The 18,835-nt window shown below is 42.7% G+C and overlaps 1 protein-coding gene across 1 annotated transcript in view; it reads left to right on the forward strand.

Moving 5' to 3' along the window:
* MTA1 (metastasis associated 1) overlaps positions 1-15,400 on the forward strand; it is a 66,262-nt gene extending 50,862 nt beyond the window's left edge. The window contains exons 17-20 of the mRNA XM_029083561.1: positions 2,300-2,311; positions 7,519-7,550; positions 10,427-10,578; positions 15,262-15,400. Coding sequence (XP_028939394.1) covers positions 2,300-2,311; positions 7,519-7,550; positions 10,427-10,578; positions 15,262-15,400 — 335 coding nt within the window. The remainder of the gene's footprint in view (positions 1-2,299; positions 2,312-7,518; positions 7,551-10,426; positions 10,579-15,261) is intronic.
* Positions 15,401-18,835: the final 3,435 nt, after the last annotated feature.

An 18,835-nucleotide genomic window follows, 5' to 3' on the forward strand; every position in this document is an offset into this window, starting at 1 on the left:
ATTTTTTTCCTCTCTCTTTTACACCATGTTAGCTCTCATCTAATCAGATTTGTTTTTCAGGGTCATCACATGCACTCTAAAATTGGCAGAAAGGGAGAGAACATGAATGAGTAGCTGAAATAAAGGGAAGGCTTTTCCCAGCAACAAACTTGCATTGATAAAATGGTAGCGGATCATATGCTGAAAATTGGAGAGGGTTTATAGAAGAGCCATGAAAACGGTAAAGGGACTGGAAAACACACTGTATAATGGAAAAGGCTTTTATCAAAGTGGAAGTTGTAGGTGTTTGTCTCTGCTGACAGGAGCAGCAGAAGTGTAATAATAGAGGGCTTTTTAGTCTAGCTGGGAATGGAATAATGAGCTGCAGTAGCCAGAAGGTACAGTAGAAAAACCTTGGCGAGAAACAAGCTGCAAATTTTTGAGTGAGGTTAATTAACTGTTGCAATACCTTGCTTCTGCTACTGGGGATTTTTAAACCAGAATGGAATGCTGATCTAATTTAACATGTTCTGGTTCATTGTTTCTTACCTCCTTTTGGGGAAACATGAATGAACTCCTAGAACTGGAAGCATTCATCAGCCTAGCATGGCATTAGTTTAATTGTCAAGAGATGAGCATTAAAGTAGAAATAATGTTCTTGATCAAAAACATTTATTGAGGTGGGAATATAAGGAAGTTCTCTAGCATCAGCTATGGAGGTGACCAGACTTATCTCAAACGGGTTTTTTTCTGGCTGACTTAAACCTTGCAGAAAATTTGGACTTGAAAGTGTACATAAATTGCATTAAAATTCTGTCTTTATCAGTGACCCTGGCTGTCCTTCCAAAGTCGTGGATAACCAGCCAAAGGAAATGGGCCCATCTAGGAATGACTGTAACCAGCGGGGAGCATTGGTCCTTTAATGAATAATGTGGTGCATGGGGTACTGGGGAAAAGTCCTGGCTTTAGCTGTTCATATCCGGACCACAGCAATGCTGACTGGTGTCAAGAGAGAAAATGTTCAGTGCTTTGTAAAGGAATGACTGTTTCTTGCCAGCAGCAGCACAGCTGGGATGAATGACAAGTCACTTGAAATGCTTTTTGGAGATCTCAAGAACCATGTGCTTGTGCAACTTCCTTGCTTTAGATTATATGCCAAAAGTACAGATTATTTTTGAGAATTTTATTTAGGATTTTGTATTCAGATGTTAAGTGGAACTTTTTTCACTTGCCTTCAGCTTAGCTGTGATACTGTGATTAGTTTCTTTTGGTGTCATGGAGAAAGATCTGGAAATTAAATCAGGAGGTAGGCCTCATGCTGTATGGATCAGCTAGTGAAAACTATTTAATTTATGAGGGATGGCATGGAGTGAGATTTAAATGTTGATTTGAGTGAGAGAAGGGTGCATATCCCAAGGCAATGGTAGGGAACAGGTGTAATTAATATGAGAGGAAATGGATGTGTAACAATGTAAGGGCAGAATTGCAAATGCCCCTGATAGTACAAAGCCTGAGCTTGTAATTAACTGGAATCTACATGTGTGATACATATATATATATATATATATATATACACACACACACACATGCACACATATTTATATATGTGTATGATGTATAATGCTCCCAATTCTAAGAACAGTGAATAATTCAATGGTTTCTAGTTTACATAGCTTGGATCAGCAAATCCTAAAGCAGTGAGATGCATGGTTTTGTTGCCTCTTTTTTTAACCCCTTAGTGTGTTGCAGCCAGACAGAATATATCATGATGCTCTTTTAAGAGTGCAGGTGGATGGTATTGACACCAGGATAGGCAGTGGATCTCCGTTCTCAATGTACTTGTCTAAAGGTGGCTATTGACTCATTGTAGTCAGATGTTACTGCCCAGAAAGTATTAGTAAGGGCCTTGAAGTACTTTTAGCAGAAGGTACAGCTTTGCATGAACAAACACATCATCTGTGAAGCAAATGAATGCGAACTGCTAGACCAAGCATTTTAGGAAGTACTGTCCAAATCCAGTGAGGTTAATGTGCAGGAGCTAGTGGAAGGAGGTGGGTAACGAGCCACTACTTACTCATACAAAATTAAAGCTCCTCTTTGTGGAATCTCTCATTTAGAGTTACTGTTTGTTTAATGTTGTCTTGGGTTTATCTGTCCAATAGAGAACTGTGATCACTTCTGTGTTTCATTACAACCAAACCAGTCTGTGTTTCTGTATTTGTTGCATGGGGCTGGGCTGCTGTATTCTGAACTATGTGAATCTCTCCTCTTTTTTTAACCTTAAATCTTTTTTTTCCTTTTCTTTTGCTAATCTTGGTAGGAACTTACTTAGGTAAGTAAATTGCAATTTTAACATTGTTTTTATGTACAAGAGAATTTTAAGAAAATCTTAGTCTAGGTGGTGTTTGTTACAATTTATGTTCTGTTCTGCTCGTTACACTTGCATTCCTGAAAGTTTATAGCCTTTGATTGTTGGAAGGTGGACGTTCAGTGCACTCACAGTGGTAACACACCCCTGGCACTTTCAGAAAGAGAGGAAAGGAGTACTAAAGCCTTCTTATAAGCTTGTGAAAACTGTCTGTGTGTATATGTCAACACACAGAGACTACTTCAAGTGAACCAGGAACTTGGAAGTGAAATCCTTGTTCATCAAGTCTCATTCATGCATGGATTCTTATATTTTTTTTCTAGCTTACTCACAAATGTGCTACTGTTGGTGTTTTTGTTAGTGCTGGGAAGGATGGAATCCAGGAAGAAGGTTACTTTTGGAAAAGGAAAATGCATATGAAGAGTGTATGGATTTTTAAAAGCAATGTATTTTAGTATAGTAAACTTGCTGGTTGTGAAAGTGTGTGTTAAAATCTCTGCATTCATTGTGACTGAAGACATGCTTATGAATGTTACTGTATATTGCATGTTCTGCATGATACTTCTCTTTGGTAAATAGAAGCTAAGACCAAAATACCATCTGTGACTAATTGCTTGATGCCCTGATTGTTTTGTTGTTTTTTGTTTGTTTGGGGTTTTTTTTAACAAAAAAGAAAGCAAAAAAAAAAAAAGATTAATTATGTTAACATGAGGTGAAGGACCCATTTTTTTGTGTGTGGTTGATATGCTGAGCATTGGAGTTAGTAAGTTCTAGGAAATACAAATTTAACAACTCTTAAGTTATGTCCAGTGCCTGGAAGCTGGGCTACTCTTCTTCCTTTGTGCTAGGGGCAGCTATGTACAGGCTTCTTGTGCCAAACTATGAAGTGGTCTGTAAATTCACAGGCAATGGTAGATATGTTCAGGCATGGAAAAGTACTGGAAGATTTCTACCCAAGTAGAAAAGTGGCCATGGCTGGTACTTTATAAGGTACTTATCCTGCATCTTTGTGATGCTTGCTGTAGTAACTTCCTGAAAATATCCCTGCACACCAGTCTGCACTGGGCACACTGCTGAGGGCTTAGGCTCTTCTGCTTCTAGAAACAGCAGTTGTGTATTGTGTGGAGTTGGCAAAAAAACAGACTGAATTTGATCAGTGGGAGTAATTTTTAAATGCTGCCATTCAGCTGCTGAGGACCTCTTGCTGCACTCGAAGGGAATGGGACTGGATCAGCAAAGAGCATGCGTGTCTCCTCTCAGGCTGCCAGTAGGATCAGATATGCAGGTTTGCTTCCCATTGGGAAACTAGATTCCCCATTCCACTCTATATTGTTGGGTGCCAACTATTCCTTATTCCCACAGCACGCTCTTGGGGTGGTGCCCTAGTTCCTGCAGGAAGTTACAGTTTGAGTATTCTCTCTTTAAAAAAAACAAAACAAAAAAAACCCAGAAAGCATTAGATCCAAATAATGGGAGATTGTTACATGAAAAGAAACAGGTTGGCTGCCTGAGGGATGGTTCCCTCCATCCCCAAAAGAGAAAACAAAGCTGCAAAGTAACAATAGTAACAGACTTTTTGCTGTTTGTGATAGTCCTTCCCCACCTGTGGTTTTTGGGGGGCGAAAATTTGTATGTGTGTATATATATATATATACACACACACACACACCATGTGCAGCTTTGGTACTTCAAGGATGAAAGGATCATTAAGGCATTAAGTAACCTGCTGTGACTGGGTTTGAGCCAAAATCTCAGCAATTGTACTTATGCTTGAGGAACAGTTCTGAGATCTTCAGCACTAAGTTGTGGGGAGTGGAGATATGCTCTGAAGGTGACATGTAATCTCTGTACTGTGATTACTTGTTTTATTGCCATTTCAATAACAAGGGCAAATTGTTTGTGGCAACGGAAATCTATCCTTATCTGCAGATGATATACCCTCAGTTTACCTTGTCTACGCTTTATCCTCTGGGACTTCCACTTGATTTCAGTGTACAGAGGAGACTTTGGCAGGCAGAATTGAATGGGAGGAGATCTTCTAGGGCTTTGAAGTTTTTTTCATTGCTTTGGAAAAAAACTTAATCTTGAGTTTTCAGAGTATATTTCAATTTCTTTGGCTGCAAAAGAGTGTAAAATCTGCTTAGATTCATCATTGTAGACCTTTACACTTTGTGGTTTTGAAGGGTTTGTCACCTTTTTTTTGTTTGTTGGGATTTTTTTTCCTTATTTGGTGGAGTTTAGTGTTGTTTCTGATGTGGAGCTATGTAAATTCAAGCAGTTGGACCTTAGATATCATTGAAAGAAATATTCACATTTTTTACCCTGTGGCTTCTCTAGACATCCCTCCAGAAAATAAAGATAAGTGTTTTGCCTGTAGAGGAGCTGCCAGAACCCTGTTGGATTTTGCTCCTGATTTAAATTCATAGACTGTCCTACTTTTTTAACCTGCTTGTGGGTGCATGTGTGTGAGAAGTCTCTCTCAAACCTTGATCTGTGAAAATGGAGCAAGCACCTCATGGAGGAGTGGTTCATATGGTCAGGTACCTGTTGGTGCCACTCCTCACCCAGAGATGGAGGATTGGTTTAGCTCTTAGAGGTGCCTGTCTTGCAGACCTTCTCTCTCACACAGAAGCCACCAAAAACTTCTGGGTGAGAATCCATTGTTTCCAGTACAGATGCATCCTGTTGACTTGACAGCTGTTCTGCAATGAGTTACAGATGTTGCAGTCTCTCTGCACCTCTTTGGTGACCATGGGGGGTAAAAGTTGCTCATTTAATCACAGTGTACTTCAGCTGCATATGCTTTTAGTGTGATTTTTTTTAATTGCAGACTGAACCTAGTCTTTTTAGTGTCTGTTTTATATTTATTCTTTCACACTCCAGTTATCAAAGTGTGACTAAAGGGGAAAATTCACAGATAAATAAGATTAATATGCTAAATGATACCTTATTACTGGGATAGCAAGAGTATAAATGGTGTTGAGACTGTAACTTTGTTGTGTGTCCCATTTTACTGGAGCAAAAAGTTGTCATGGGCAGCTTTATCCTAGGAGTTTCAGCTTAGGAGGTGAGGTGTGTCCCTGCTGTTACCACTGCTGCTTTGCTGTTGGAGGGCTTTGGGACTTGGAGCAAGTAGCAGTTCTGCTCAACCATCGCTCCATTTGTGTCAGTCTCAACATCTCTTCTCACCATGGAATATTCTGGGTTAATTCTAGTGCTTAGGAATAGCACTGTTTACTGTCTGTTGTACATCCAGCAATAGTCATCGCAGCAGCCACCTATCAGCTGCTCCTGTAGGCTAGTCTTTTCTGGCATCAAGAATGTTCTTAGTACAAGAAAAGAGCTTATCCACAGTGTGGTTAAAATGAAATGTGTGGATTCAATCCAGGGACTAGCATCAGTTGATTTACATCTCTCTGAGCTCCTGTGAATGGAGAAAATTAACGTTATCTTTCTGTCACGGAAGGAGAAAGGAAAAACAAGTGCTGGAGCTTAGCTCTGAAGCCAACAGATTTGGGTTGCATGCTGCTGGCTGTGCTGTTTCCCAGCATCCCTGGAGCTCTTTGTCCATCCATCTCAAACAGCTGCTCACAGCTGTCTTTTGGATGTGATTGCTGCTCCCACGTAAAAGGAGTGATTTTCTGGTGCCTACATTGCCTTTGTCAACATCCAAAAGTTGTTGCTGGTCTCCTTGCTTGGTGCCTGGTATATCCATTCTACAGATGTGATGGAAATCTTCACAGCAACTATTTCTTCAGCTCTGTGGGTACTTAGGCACAAAAATTGCACAAAAATTGAACTATGTGTCTTCATGTTTGAAGTAGTTAACAGCATACCTCTACACAGAATGGAAAATGCACTTGATATCAACTGTTGATTTTAATGTGGTGTCATGACACTTAATGCTCAGAAAATGTCCCCCGTTCCGCCTTCTTCCCTCCCAATCCACTGCTGTGCCATGTGTTCCCTGGCATACTTGCTGTGAGTACATTGTGTTTGGTTTTACCGAGGAGAATCTCAAGGAATCTGTTGGAGTAAGGACCATGAGCTGTAAAAGTTAATTTTTGCTGGATTCTTTAAAAAGCTTTGCTGTTTCATCATGGATTAGCTTGCTAGCCAATGGAAAGTCTCAAAAGTCAAGCTGGGAACCTGGGAAGCTTGCTATAAATGAGAAAGCAGAATTCATACTGATATCTTCTGTAGCCAAGGACAGCATTTCCTGATGCCTGTCCTGTAGTACCTGTTGGATTTGATATACTGACGTTTTGATTCTCAGTCAGAACGGGCTGAAAAAGATGGTTTGGTGCACTGATGTTAATGAAATTGTGTCTTCTGGGAGTAAAAGGGGCTAACAAAAAGGTTTATTAGGTCTCCCAGTCCATTCGGTGCCATGCCCTGCTGCCTTATAGCAACACATCATTCTTAACATCCCAAGACCTTTGTGTGTCCTGCAAGGTCTCACGTGTGTAAAGTACAGGTCAGTACCTGCACTATGGCAGCACGATAGGGTATGTGATAATACAGCAGATAAGCTTGGAAAAACAGGCCGTTGTGCTTGGGGCTTTCAGTGCTGGCTGTGTTACTGGGCAAGGGCTTTGTGTGATAGCTGGAGTCGCTGTGCTCTGTGACTGATGGAGCTGCGCCTGTGGATGTATTTACTCGTGGTAGGTTCGGCAGGTACAATCTGCTTGCTAACAGCTCAGCTAACGTCTGAGCTGAAGAATTCCCTGGGGATCCGAGGATAATAGGAAAGATTTTATTTGTTGCTGTCTTGACAGTGTGTAATACTTTCCACTTTCTCCTTCTTGATGTCAGTAAATTCCTCCAAAACTCAAACAGAACACCAGATTTTTCCCAAGACTTGAGGAGAACCTCGGATATGAAAAGGAGGTGTACTTTTAGTGGTAGTTTGAAGAAAGGTAAATGGAGAAAAGACTGACAAATGGAACATGTTTTTGTCTTGGGGACTCTGCTCTTCAAACCGAGTTGTCAAGGAAGCTCTTTTCTCAGTTAACCTTTCGAGGAGGGGAGAAGTTAGTTTGGTTGGACAACTCTTGTTTTAGCAAAACAACACAGTTGCAATCATAGCTGCGTGTGTTTTGATTTTGTACTTTTTTCTGTCTTGGAAAAGCAATGGTCTTACCAGCTCTATTCTCTTTCCTGTTTGTTAGGTCTGCCTAACCACGGACAAACCAGACAAATGGTAAGAGAATGTTCATTTAACCAAAACAGGGAAAAGAAGAATTATTAACCCGCGCTAGATAGAACACCCCATTAAACCCTAGTGTTTCACTTCCATCTTTGCTGTTTGCAGCTGGTCATACTTCCCAATTAATTGAAAAGTTTTAAAAAATTAATTATTTTGGGGCTTATGAAACATTGAAGTGGTTAAATAAAATTTAAACCTCAAATCTTATATATAAAAATGAGATTCTGTTTTGAATGGAACATTTTGTTTCTGCTCATACAGAAACTGAGTAGCTGTTTATAGCAAAGTTCTGGGATGTGTTTCTAGGTGGAATGTGTTTCACTGAAGGAGGAAGGTTTAAATGATGGGAAGGCTTGTTTGGAAAAACAGTTTATTTTTTTTATTATTTTTTTAGGAAGTCAGTGTGAAAGTTGTCTGCTGAGAATGCTTGGGTTTATGTTCTTCTTTTGTTTTTTGGGGGTTTTTTTTGGAGTAAAAATGATTCCTAGCCTTTCATCCATTATGCTGAGTTTTATCAAAGGACAGAAGCAAATAGCCAGTCTGATTGATGCATCTCTGGCAAAATGCTTTCTTGTGAAATTCACCTCAGTGTGAAGGGGCCAGCACAAAGGTTGTGCATCACTTTCCCCCCTCGCACATGGCTTATGGGAGAGAAGCATAAATATTTTTTTTTTTTCCCCCAAAAATAATCTTCTGTGGTGTTGATAAAGTGGAGCTTGCCTCATTAGGTGAACTGCCACGACATATTAGTGTCAGTAGAGTCACTCTGATGGGTCAGTCAGCAGCAGGTGTGACTGATGGTCACTGACTGGTGATCAGAAGCATTATTAAACCCAATAATGTACTCGGATAGTGTGCAGTATGATGAGAGTAGGCTATGACTTGAGCATGTTAGTCTGCTTGTAATAACGAAGCATTCATTTGGTTTGTTACTTGAGCATCTGACATGAAGTGGTAAATTGTATTCCTCCTGGAATTCAGCTTCATTTCTTGTCACTGAGGAGACTGGCTACTTGTTTGTGTCTGCTGAATAAATCAACTCAGTGCAGTGGGAGAAACCTGTGATGACCTGATACTTTCTAGGTGTTTTAGGGTGAAACCCCTGAACTGCCTTGATTTCTGGTTGCTTGATAAAGTGTGCTACTGAAGTGAAAATGAAATGGTTCAGGATATACCAATTGAAACAAATTGCTCTGTGCAAATAGAAAAAAAGGCAACCTGGAAGTACAGGGGTGCCCCTTCTAGGTATTTCCAAGAACTTTATCTGGAGTTGTTCTCCTGTGTATGTAGAGAAAATATCCTTTGCAAAACTAATGAAAGGATTTTCTTGGAGAAATCTGGAAGGGGTAAGAAAAAAACCCAACAGAAAAAGCCTTTTATTGGAAACCTTTTCCTTAATAAACCTCAAATATAAAAGCAATTCTTGAAGTATTTCAGTGGTCTGCTGTGGTGCCAGAATTGTCTTGTATAACATGGAGCTGGGCAACTAAGAAATTAAATCGTTATTGCACTTGTATATAGCAGCTTTAAAGAGCTTAGGATTTTAAAAGGTGGGATTTTGTTTGTTTAGCTCTAAAGCCCTAATTTCCTACAAGAAGCAGATCTTGCTAGCACAGTTGATTAAGGCTGGTCAAAAAACAAAAGGTCATCAATCATTTTTTGTTTTCTCCTCAGATAAAAATGAGATAGTTGCATGATTTTGTTGGGGTTTCTTTCTTGGTTGACATAATTAAGTCTTCCCTTTCTAAGTCAAAGCGTTAAAATTCTGTTGCGCTTTTGCCATAACCTGACACTTAACGGGCTGGAGTACCTTGTGTCCCCACCTTTCTTTTTGAGGTGGATCTCCCAGGCCAGACATCCCTCGTGTACGTGCTCAGTTTCCCATTTTGTGGGCAGAAGGGGAAGCCTGGGTGCGTCTGGGGAGATGGTCTGACCTCGGAGCATGGCCTGGGAAATGCCAGAATTAAATTTCTGCTGAGGTGTTTTCTGACCAGCTTTAATTTATTCACATGAAATTTTCTGGGTCCTTATTTTGCATCTTTCCTGACTTGTCCAGTGTTACTGATTTCAGTGGGGTTTCTCAATGTGCTAATCAGCAGGAAGAGGGGCAGCAGAACTGGACTTCAAATGATCCAAGGACAGCTGCATTTGAGAAGCTTAATCCTTTGCTCCCTTGCATCTGCACCTCTCTTAATAACAGCTTATGTTTTTCCAGTTGAGTGGAAGGGGGCTACTGTGGGTCTGGAAGATTATACCTGTATTTGATTTGCAAAACAAATGTATTCTACATGAGAAATCTGTGGTATTAAATGCTAAAAGGATTTTATGATGAAAGCTGCTAAGCTTTGTAGTTGTAGATTTGTTTTCAACAACATGTTTAATATATCATTAAATATTAACTTTCCTAGAACAAAAAGGATATGGGTAAGTTTGGTACCCCAGAATAACTGCAAATTCTGATTTATATATTTGATTTGCTGTGTAGCTAGGTTTCTTTCCCTGAAATCAATAGAGTTGCTCTAGATTTATGTTAGTAGCTGAAATCTAAGTCTTAGGCTCAATCTTTTGAACCTGATGTCATCTTTCAGACACAAGCAACAGAGTATTGGTAATGCCTTCCATTTGTTATCTGTCCTGTCGCTGGAGTACTGCTGTCCTATTGTATATTGAAGGTGCCTAACTTCTACTGCTTGTGAACAATTGCTTTTATGTGAATGCTGTGTTCAGTCATGGGCAAGAGGGGATATATTTACCAGAAACTCTGAACAACTGATATGAAAACTTTAATTCTCTTTTCCTATAAGTGCTGATCACATGCTACTGCAGGTTTGTTGCAGTCCATAATTGTACTTTTTTATGTATCACGTTAGGGACCAAGCCGAAACTTGCTGCTCAATGGGAAATCATACCCAACAAAAGTACGATTAATTCGTGGTGGATCCATGCCTCCGGTGAAAAGGAGGAGGATGAACTGGATTGATGCACCAGACGATGTTTTTTACATGGCCACTGAAGAAACCAGGTAGGAAACTTGGTCTTTTCAGAGGATTTAAGGGGCAGTCTTTTGGTTTATGTTCCTTGTAGGTGCTGCATCTGATTTTGTGGTCAGACAAGGATCTCTTCAGCACATCTGTTGCCACAAACTGCTCCTGTTTAGGTGGATAAAAGCTGTGATATACCTAATTGTGTCTCATGTGCCTAATCATGCACTTGCATTCCAGAGAAAGCAGGTTCTTCGTCTTCCAGAGCAGTTCCTGTAAGAGATGGACAGTAAGGGGAAGAAGACTGAGGTGGGGAGTTCACCTGCTTCAGACCCATAAATGCCTTTGGAGGTTCTCCTGCAGTGTCTGGGTACAGGATAGGGGCCTTCTGGCGCATGGGTGGTGCTGAGGAACAGAGCTCTACATGCCCTGTTGAATACTGAAGTCTCTTGTATTATCTCTCAGCACATCTACTCATGTGTCTGAGTACTGAAACCTGCAAGTGACACAGAGGGTTTCCAGGGGCTGATTTGCTTTGTTTATTTGGTGATTTATATTTGCTGCCAGTAGGTGTAAGATTTAGCCCTGCAGTGTCCATCTTCCTCCTTGGTGGTACTGCTTCTGCTAGTCCTTCTTGTTAGTCTGCCCACAGGGTAAAAATAGTAAAAGAACATTTCCTTGCTTGAGTTTCACTTGGAACTCTATTTACAGGCTGCTGACAGAGCGATAGAAGCTATTTGGCCTGATCCCTAAAGCAAAGCTTTTGTGTGGATGCTGCCAGTATTCTGTTATTCCTAGGAAGGGAGTGTTCCTGGGTGTGGTCAGAAAGGTTAGACACATATGCTTGTGTGGTTTCTTCCCAAGAGCTCGATGCCTCTTCTCTGGGATAACCTCCGAAAAGGTCAGAGCAAAGCCTCAGCCCTGCTTCCAGCCCTCCCTGCAAGCAGAAGTGCTCTCTGGCTTTTGCTTGTGTCTGAAGCCTGGAGTTATCAACAATTCCAGTATCAGTGCCCCAACAGGCAGAGGAGCACCCACCTTTCCCTCTAGTACCTAGCAGACACGGACGTGGGAATTACTGCATGGCTGAGCCCTTACAAGTGACCAAGGAGGCCAGGAGTTTTGAGTACTTTGTCCCATCTAGTACTACTAAATTTGTTGCTGCTCTGAGTATTAATTTGTTCAGCAAGAAGTGCATAGTCAGAGTCCTGACATCCCCAATCTCCTCCTTAGCCTGCAAAGCACTTCAAGTGTCGAGTCACTGTTCTGTGGGCCTAGTATCAAGGATGGACTTAACAGACAAACTGAGACTGGTAACAGTCAAGTTACTAACGGCTGATCTGATGGATCATCAGATTTCAGTGCAGGAAACCCGCCCGTTAGAACTCAGAAGTAACAGGAAGTTAATTTCCTTGTCAGTTTGTCAGAGTTGTTCCTATGGACACGTTTAATGCAACTGTGCATTTCACACCAGCTGACGTCTTTACCTTGTCTTTCCCTTCTCCTTTTCTGTTCCTGCCAGACGCTGTGGAAGTAAGCAGTGAGATCCCTTACATAACTGAAAGTAAAGTGAGAGAAGTGTTTAATTCTCGAGGGAAGCAGTAAAGAGGTACTGGGATCCTGTTACAGACCTTCAGCTCTGGCAAATTCACGTACCATTGTGAATGTGGAGTATACAATCTCTAATTCAGTCCTTACATGCTCAAGGTTTATTTTGTGCATCTACAAAACTCTTGACATCTTTATCACCCACCCCACAAGAAGTACTGCACATCCATGGTTGTAATGACTCAGTACTGCTACGAGGTCCCCCCTTTGATCTGTGCAGAACAAGTGTGATGTTGGTCATGAGAACAACACAATCTAAGGGCACAGAACTGTCTGCTCACACAGAACCACTGACTGAGGCAGGAGAGATCAGTCCCACAGCAACCAGCGCATCTCTAATGCAGAAATCGTGGTGCAGTGATAGACACCAGCTCAGTCAGACCTTATCTCTTCCATTAAAAAAAACCCCAAAACTAACAAAGATCAAGCTTCTTTGTCTGACAGCCTTGCTGCTTAGCTGAGTGATGAGTGCTGAAAAGAGATGTTTGGCAGCCTGCTGAAAAGCAGAGAAGCCTGAGCGAGGTAGCATTGTAAGTGGCACGGGTTTTCTTTTGGGCATTTCACCTCTAGCTTTTCCCTGAACCGTCTGCTGCATTCCCGTGTCAAGAATGTAAGGCTTGTTTGTGAGCTCTGAAACAATTTGAGCTTTGTGTTGGCTCCATAGCAATCAATCTAGCAGCAGTATCTGCATATCATCCTCCAGCTGAGGGGCAGGCTGTGTTTTCAGTCACAGAAAGCAGGTTTTCCTACAGTTTTACACCCCCCCCATTCTCCCTCTTTTGTGTGGCACTGTTGAGAACGGTGCTAGAAAACTGGATAGCTTTGAGGGAGCAGTTTGAAAAGTTGGTCGATTGAAAGGAATAAGTTTCTGAATTCAAGCCTCACAGTAAGGAGCTTGGCATTTATAATTTATGCAAGCAGAGGCAGCGAGTGACCTGATCAGAATCTAGAACTGCTATGGGACGTGTTTCTGATGGCAGCGTGTCTAACTGAGCACATGCGGGTACTGTAAGAAGCTCTGCTGGCTGAAAGGAGATCAACTTCAGCTTAAACCAGTCTTGGAAAAATCATCACATCAAGATTTCATTTTTTTTCTCCCCACCACCGCTTTTCCACCCTTTTCTCTCCTCACTCTGTGCTCTTTCAACTTTAGAAGGCACTGGAGAAACGGGGACACTGAGCAAACAAAAGATGTGTCTCTCTGTGTGTGGGCAATATCTAGCAGACTTGTTCTGCTCTGTGGGCAAAGAAAGCAAGTGAAGAGGTGACCAAATCTCACCAGAGGCGATTAAAAATCTTCAGCTGAAGTTGTTGCTTTGTCAGTGCTGGTGGTGGGGAGGCTAAATTTTAGGGGGAGGGAGTATTTTGACCAGTTTTTTTTCTATTAATGTGTCTTATATTTTCTTTTTCCTCTTCTTTTTTTCCCTCTTCTTTTTTCCTCTTCTTTTTTTCCTCTCCTTTTTTCCCTCTCCTTTTTTCCTCTCCTTTTTTCCTCTTCTTTTTTTCCTCTTCTTTTTTTCCTCTTCTTTTTTTCCTCTTCTTTTTTTCCTCTTCTTTTTTTCCTCTTCTTTTTTTCCTCTTCTTTTTTTCCTCTTCTTTTTTTCCTCTTCTTTTTTTCCTCTTCTTTTTTTCCTCTTCTTTTTTTCCTCTTCTTTTTTTCCTCTTCTTTTTTTCCTCTTCTTTTTTTCCTCTTCTTTTTTTCCTCTTCTTTTTTTCCTCTTCTTTTTTTCCTCTTCTTTTTTTCCTCTTCTTTTCTTTTTTAAATGAAGAATTTTGCCCCAACAATGTTGAGTAACCAAAACCATACAAATTCTCTTTGGGAGACAGATGGTTGAGCTGTGGACTGTAAAGCCTTGTGGCTGCCCTTCCTCTAGCACAGTAATTGTGTTTCTCATGGTGAGTTAAATAATCGCTAAGGTGGGAGCCTGTGAGGGAAGGCAGTGAGCGCTTCCTTATCAGACCCTCCTTCTTGCCCCAGTTCCTGAGCTGAAGGCTGTGTATAAGGGGTACTGGTGGGCTGCTCTTGTGAATATTTATTACTTTCCTTTCTAATCTCTATACGCCTTTGACCACCACAACATCCTCTGGAAATTAATTCCTCATTTTAATTACATGGCACATTTTTCATTGTTGCTGTTTTTTTCTTCCCTTTTTTACTTTTAAGGATACTTCCTTTAGCTCTGAGCCTGGTATTGACAAAAAGAAGTGGGTCATCATTCTGTATTGTCTCTTTCTACCTGATTTTGTTAATCTTAAAACTTCAGTGTGTCCTCTCTCCCTTCTCTCTTTTCCTTTCTTTCCATATGGAAAGCAGCTTCCTGCATCTGATAAGACTTGTTGCTAGTCTTGTAACATGTAGTGAAACTCTTAACAAATGCAGGATGTGAACATCACCTGTTTCTAGGTTGGGCACGTGCAGTGCAGGAGAAATAAGAGGGGGAGACACCCTGTCAGTGTTCCCAGTGGAGGAGGGAAGGCTCCAGTGTTGGTTCACTGGTTAGTAGCCGTCATGGAGCTCCCCTGCAGCAGCTCAGCCTTGAGGCGTAGCTCCATGGGAGACCAAATGTTGCTGGCTTGTGCTGCGATGGGTTTCTTTTGAAGAGGCAGCTGTGTGCACCTGCTTGGGGCTGGGGAACGTCAGGGCACGCTGTGAGAGATGGATTAACAGGCGGGCAAGTAACCAGCATTGCCAGAAGAGGTTTGCTTGTAACTGAGCTTTGTAAATTCCCACAGAGCTGCCTGCAGCATGTCCAACCGATGTGTCTGCGTGCATCAAAATAAATTAGTGGTATGGAAACTGGCTGTCAGAACTGTTTGACGTGTTATACTTACAGCAGTAGACCCTGGTCCTCTGAGGCTGGACCAGAATGCCTTCTGCTCTGCAGGGGAAGGATCCTGGAACAGAGAATGCTGTTTCCTCTTCATTGGTGGGTTTATAAATCAGAAAACAAAAGTTCTCTGGGGAAAGACACTGCTGAAATAAACAGTGTCATCCCATCCTGTTAGGGAGCAGCCTCGACGTGTGCAGGCCTGGTTTCTCTTGGGAGAAATCAAGAAACCAACAGTGCCTTTAGCGTCTGGTCTCTGTAATCTGTTCCTCTCTTCCTCACTGTCTGCAGGAAAATCCGCAAGCTGCTTTCCTCCTCCGAAGCCAAGCGAGCCGCCAGACGCCCTTACAAGCCTATTATCCTCCGGCCCATCCAGGCAGTGCAGCTACGCCAGCCCATGAATGATGAACCCATAATCATTGAGGATTAACACGCGCTCAGCAGCTCTGCGGATGGCGGTGGATCTGCCCGAAAGAATCTCTCCTCCAGTGTATACTTGAGTTTCTATGGCTACAGCGTTGAACTAACTGTTGAAGAGAGGGAACTTTTGAGGAACTGTTTTGCATCTTTTAAACCCTTAAAAGGAACTCAGCCCTGCTCTGAGCCTCTGACCACAGACTGCTCTCTCTCTCTCGCGTGCTCTCTCCTCCTCTCTCCTTTCTTTTTTCCCTTTTTTTTTCTTTTTTCCTTTTTTTTGGTTTTTTTTTGGTAGCCTCTTTTCCCCTTTGCTTCTACCCCTTTTGTAGACAGGGGGTGGGAAAGTCAGTTTAACTTATTAAGAGAATGTGGACTAGTACTTTTTAGCTTTGTTTCTTCTTCCGGTGTACGAAGAGCTAGAATCCTTCATTTTGTGACTGAGCTCTCGTTGCAAAGCCGTTTTTATGAGGCTGTGTTGTAAGATTTTTCTTTCTTTCTTTTTTTTTTTTTAATTTTGTGGACGGTGCCATTTTTTATTTCATTTATATTATTTCTTTTGTAGATAAATTTCCAACCTTTAACTGATATTTGGAAATAGGAGCTGAAAGCCAGCCCCAGGTTCAGCCAGTTTTCTTTGGTCCTGTCCCTTATGTTTTTTGGATCATTTTGCACGGCCAGTTGTGCTCATGCACAAGACAGAAACAACTCAGGCTGAGAAAGGAGTGAGCTAAGAACTGAAGAACCTTGCAGAACATTACACTAACGTTGTGTGCAGTGGAGGCCAGGCTACCAGAATTAGGTGTCCTTACACTAGTCAATCCCTGGGAGATCTGGCCCGTGGCATTTTTCCCAGTAACCAGCAGTTTGCGTGCTGCCTCCTCTCTGATATCTGGAGTCCTACGTGCTGTTGTACCACCAAGACTCAGCAGTAGGCCCAGCAGTCCAGCAAGTGTAATGAATTGCTTTGCTCTGGCTCCAAGAGTCAAGTACACCAATGCCCAGGGACATTTTGCTTAGAACTCTGAACCTGTTTGTGCGTCAGTGTTTTCGGACACATCTTTCCCAGGATGAGACCTGGTTTCTCTTTAATTACGTTACTGTCTGTTTCCCAATTTGAAGGGAATTTAAATTACAGCTGAGTTTTCATTTGAACACATTGTGTCTGAAATTAAGTGTTTTTTTCCCCCCTTGACATTTCTTGTGTTTGAGGTTTCTTGCATCTCTTGAACTTCTTATGTATTTGCAAGTCTGTATAATTTCTTTTTCATATGTCTTCTCATTGCAGTGCATTTGCTGAATGCCCTGCTCTGTTTTGAAAGGATGTAAACTATCATTTGCAACTTGTGCTGATCTGTACATGTACCTGCCTCAAGCAGACATGGCATGTAATAAGCCCCAAGTCATTCCATATGTGTCAGCAGTGAGATGAGCCAAAGTTGTATTTGGGTTATCACAGTCCAACCGTGATTCTGTGCAACTCTGCTAACCCAGCGGGTTAGATGGAAAGGAATCCCCACAAAATGCAAACAATTCAGTTAACTTTACTTAATAAACCTGGAAAGTGAGCTTTTGTGAAACATCTGCTTTTTGTCTCTTCTGAAATAGCTGCCAAGAGCCTTGCTCAGGGTGCCATCTGGCTGGCAGGCACGCCTCTGCGCTCCTTCCTTCACGTCCCGGCGCTGCCTTCTGCTCCCCAGTGTTTGCGTAACTGCGGCGTGTCCGTGTACTGCCAGTGCTGTTGTGTTGTACGGGGCAAGAGTCATTCAGCACTTGATTCCCCTCGTATGCAGTTTAAGTATTTCTAACACTTCAGACTGTGACTCCCCCTCTCTCCTTCTAAACGTGGCGGCAGATGCGATGCTGGAGCTCTGAATGAGCCTTTTGTCCGTGGTGGATCATGGGTCTTGCTGCTCCGTGCCACGACTCTGGCCTGTGGCAGTGAAATCCCCAGGGGGTTTATCAGCATCCAAACCCACCGGTATTTGTGTACTTGGTTTGTACATTCACTCCTTCCCAGGATAAGCAGAGAGGGCTCAATGATTGGCCTCATTCGCTGCTCAGGAGTTGGTTAAGATTTGCTCTGTGGCTGTGAGTAGCTGTGGAACTTCGCAGATGTTGTGGGTGTATCCGATACTGCTGGTCACATTCTTCTATCCATAACTTAAAAGCAGGAGGGGACAGCCATTCCTGAAGGATGTGCTACCTAGGAAGAGCACCAGGCTTACTAGATGGAAGGCCTCCAGGCTGCATGGCACGGTGCAGGGCTGTGCCAAAGGCCGTTGGCAGTTTTACTTTGTCTCCATCAGTCTGTAGGGTTAACCCCACGTACGTAAGAAATAATGCTGACTGCAGGAGGGTTTTGTAACACTCGATTTTTCTCAGTGAGGGAAAGGTCTCGTAGGGATTCCTTCCTATTGCAGAATGAAATCTGAAGACATTGCCTTGAAAAATCTGTGTCTGAATTGGCTTCAGCTCCTCTGTGGTGGGATTTGGAGCCGGCGCCTCAGCGGTAGCAGAGGGTCATGCCTGGGGAGCCCCGAAATCCCTGCGTGCTGGGGGAGATCCACTTTGGTCATCCATGGGCAAGCTGCTGATGAGACAGACACGAGAGCAGCAGTTGGGGCTGCAGGACGAGCTCAGAATCACCACCTGGGGGTGCCAGCCCAGCAGCTTCCAACGACATAAAAGCTTTCTGGGAGCAGCTCCAGAGATTACGCTGGGAACCAGTCCAGGCAAGTAGAGAGAATATCCTGTGCTGCCCTGACGGTGAAGGATTCCTCGTGTGTCCTTTCATCTGGATGCCGGTTTTCGGCGTGTGGTAGCAGGTTTCACTGCCTCGCGTCCCACTGGCTTACGTAGCAGCTTGAGAGGAGGGTTTGGAAGGTACCTTTGGCAACCAAAGGAAAATACTGGCTCTCAGGAGGCGCAGAGTGAAGGGCGGGTCCCACCACTCACCTGCCTAAGCCAGAGCTGTCTCTCTCTTAAGCAGGTTGCTGTCACTAAGCCTCTCCTACACCAGCCTCTCTATTCACATGGATATGCTGCTGTGTTGTTGCTCAGGGATTACCTTTGATTATTATCCCTCCTGCTGTAGAACTTTGCCAAAAAATAAAAGGTCCATACAGCTGGGACAGGGTCCCATTTCCACTGTCCCTTCCACCCCCTAGTTCCACCTCCTAAAAAGCCCTTGAGGTTGTGGGGGACAAATTCTGATGGCAGTTGCAGTGAGAGATGGGTCGATGTTCGGTTACCTTCACAGCACTGGAACTGCTTGCCCGCCCAGAGCAGGTCATTACCGCACAGCTCCAGTCCATAGTAAGTTTTGCCACATGCATTTGGATATTTTCCCTTAGCCCCGTGTCCCTGGCATCCCCATCCTTCACTTCCTCCTCTGCCTTGCAGACGTGGGAGCAGACGTGTCACGGGCTCAGCTCTGCTCACTTTGAGG

The sequence above is a fragment of the Antrostomus carolinensis genome, unplaced genomic scaffold (genome assembly GCF_000700745.2).
Source record: "Antrostomus carolinensis isolate BGI_N321 unplaced genomic scaffold, ASM70074v2 scaffold18402, whole genome shotgun sequence".
Classification (NCBI taxonomy): domain Eukaryota; kingdom Metazoa; phylum Chordata; class Aves; order Caprimulgiformes; family Caprimulgidae; genus Antrostomus; species Antrostomus carolinensis.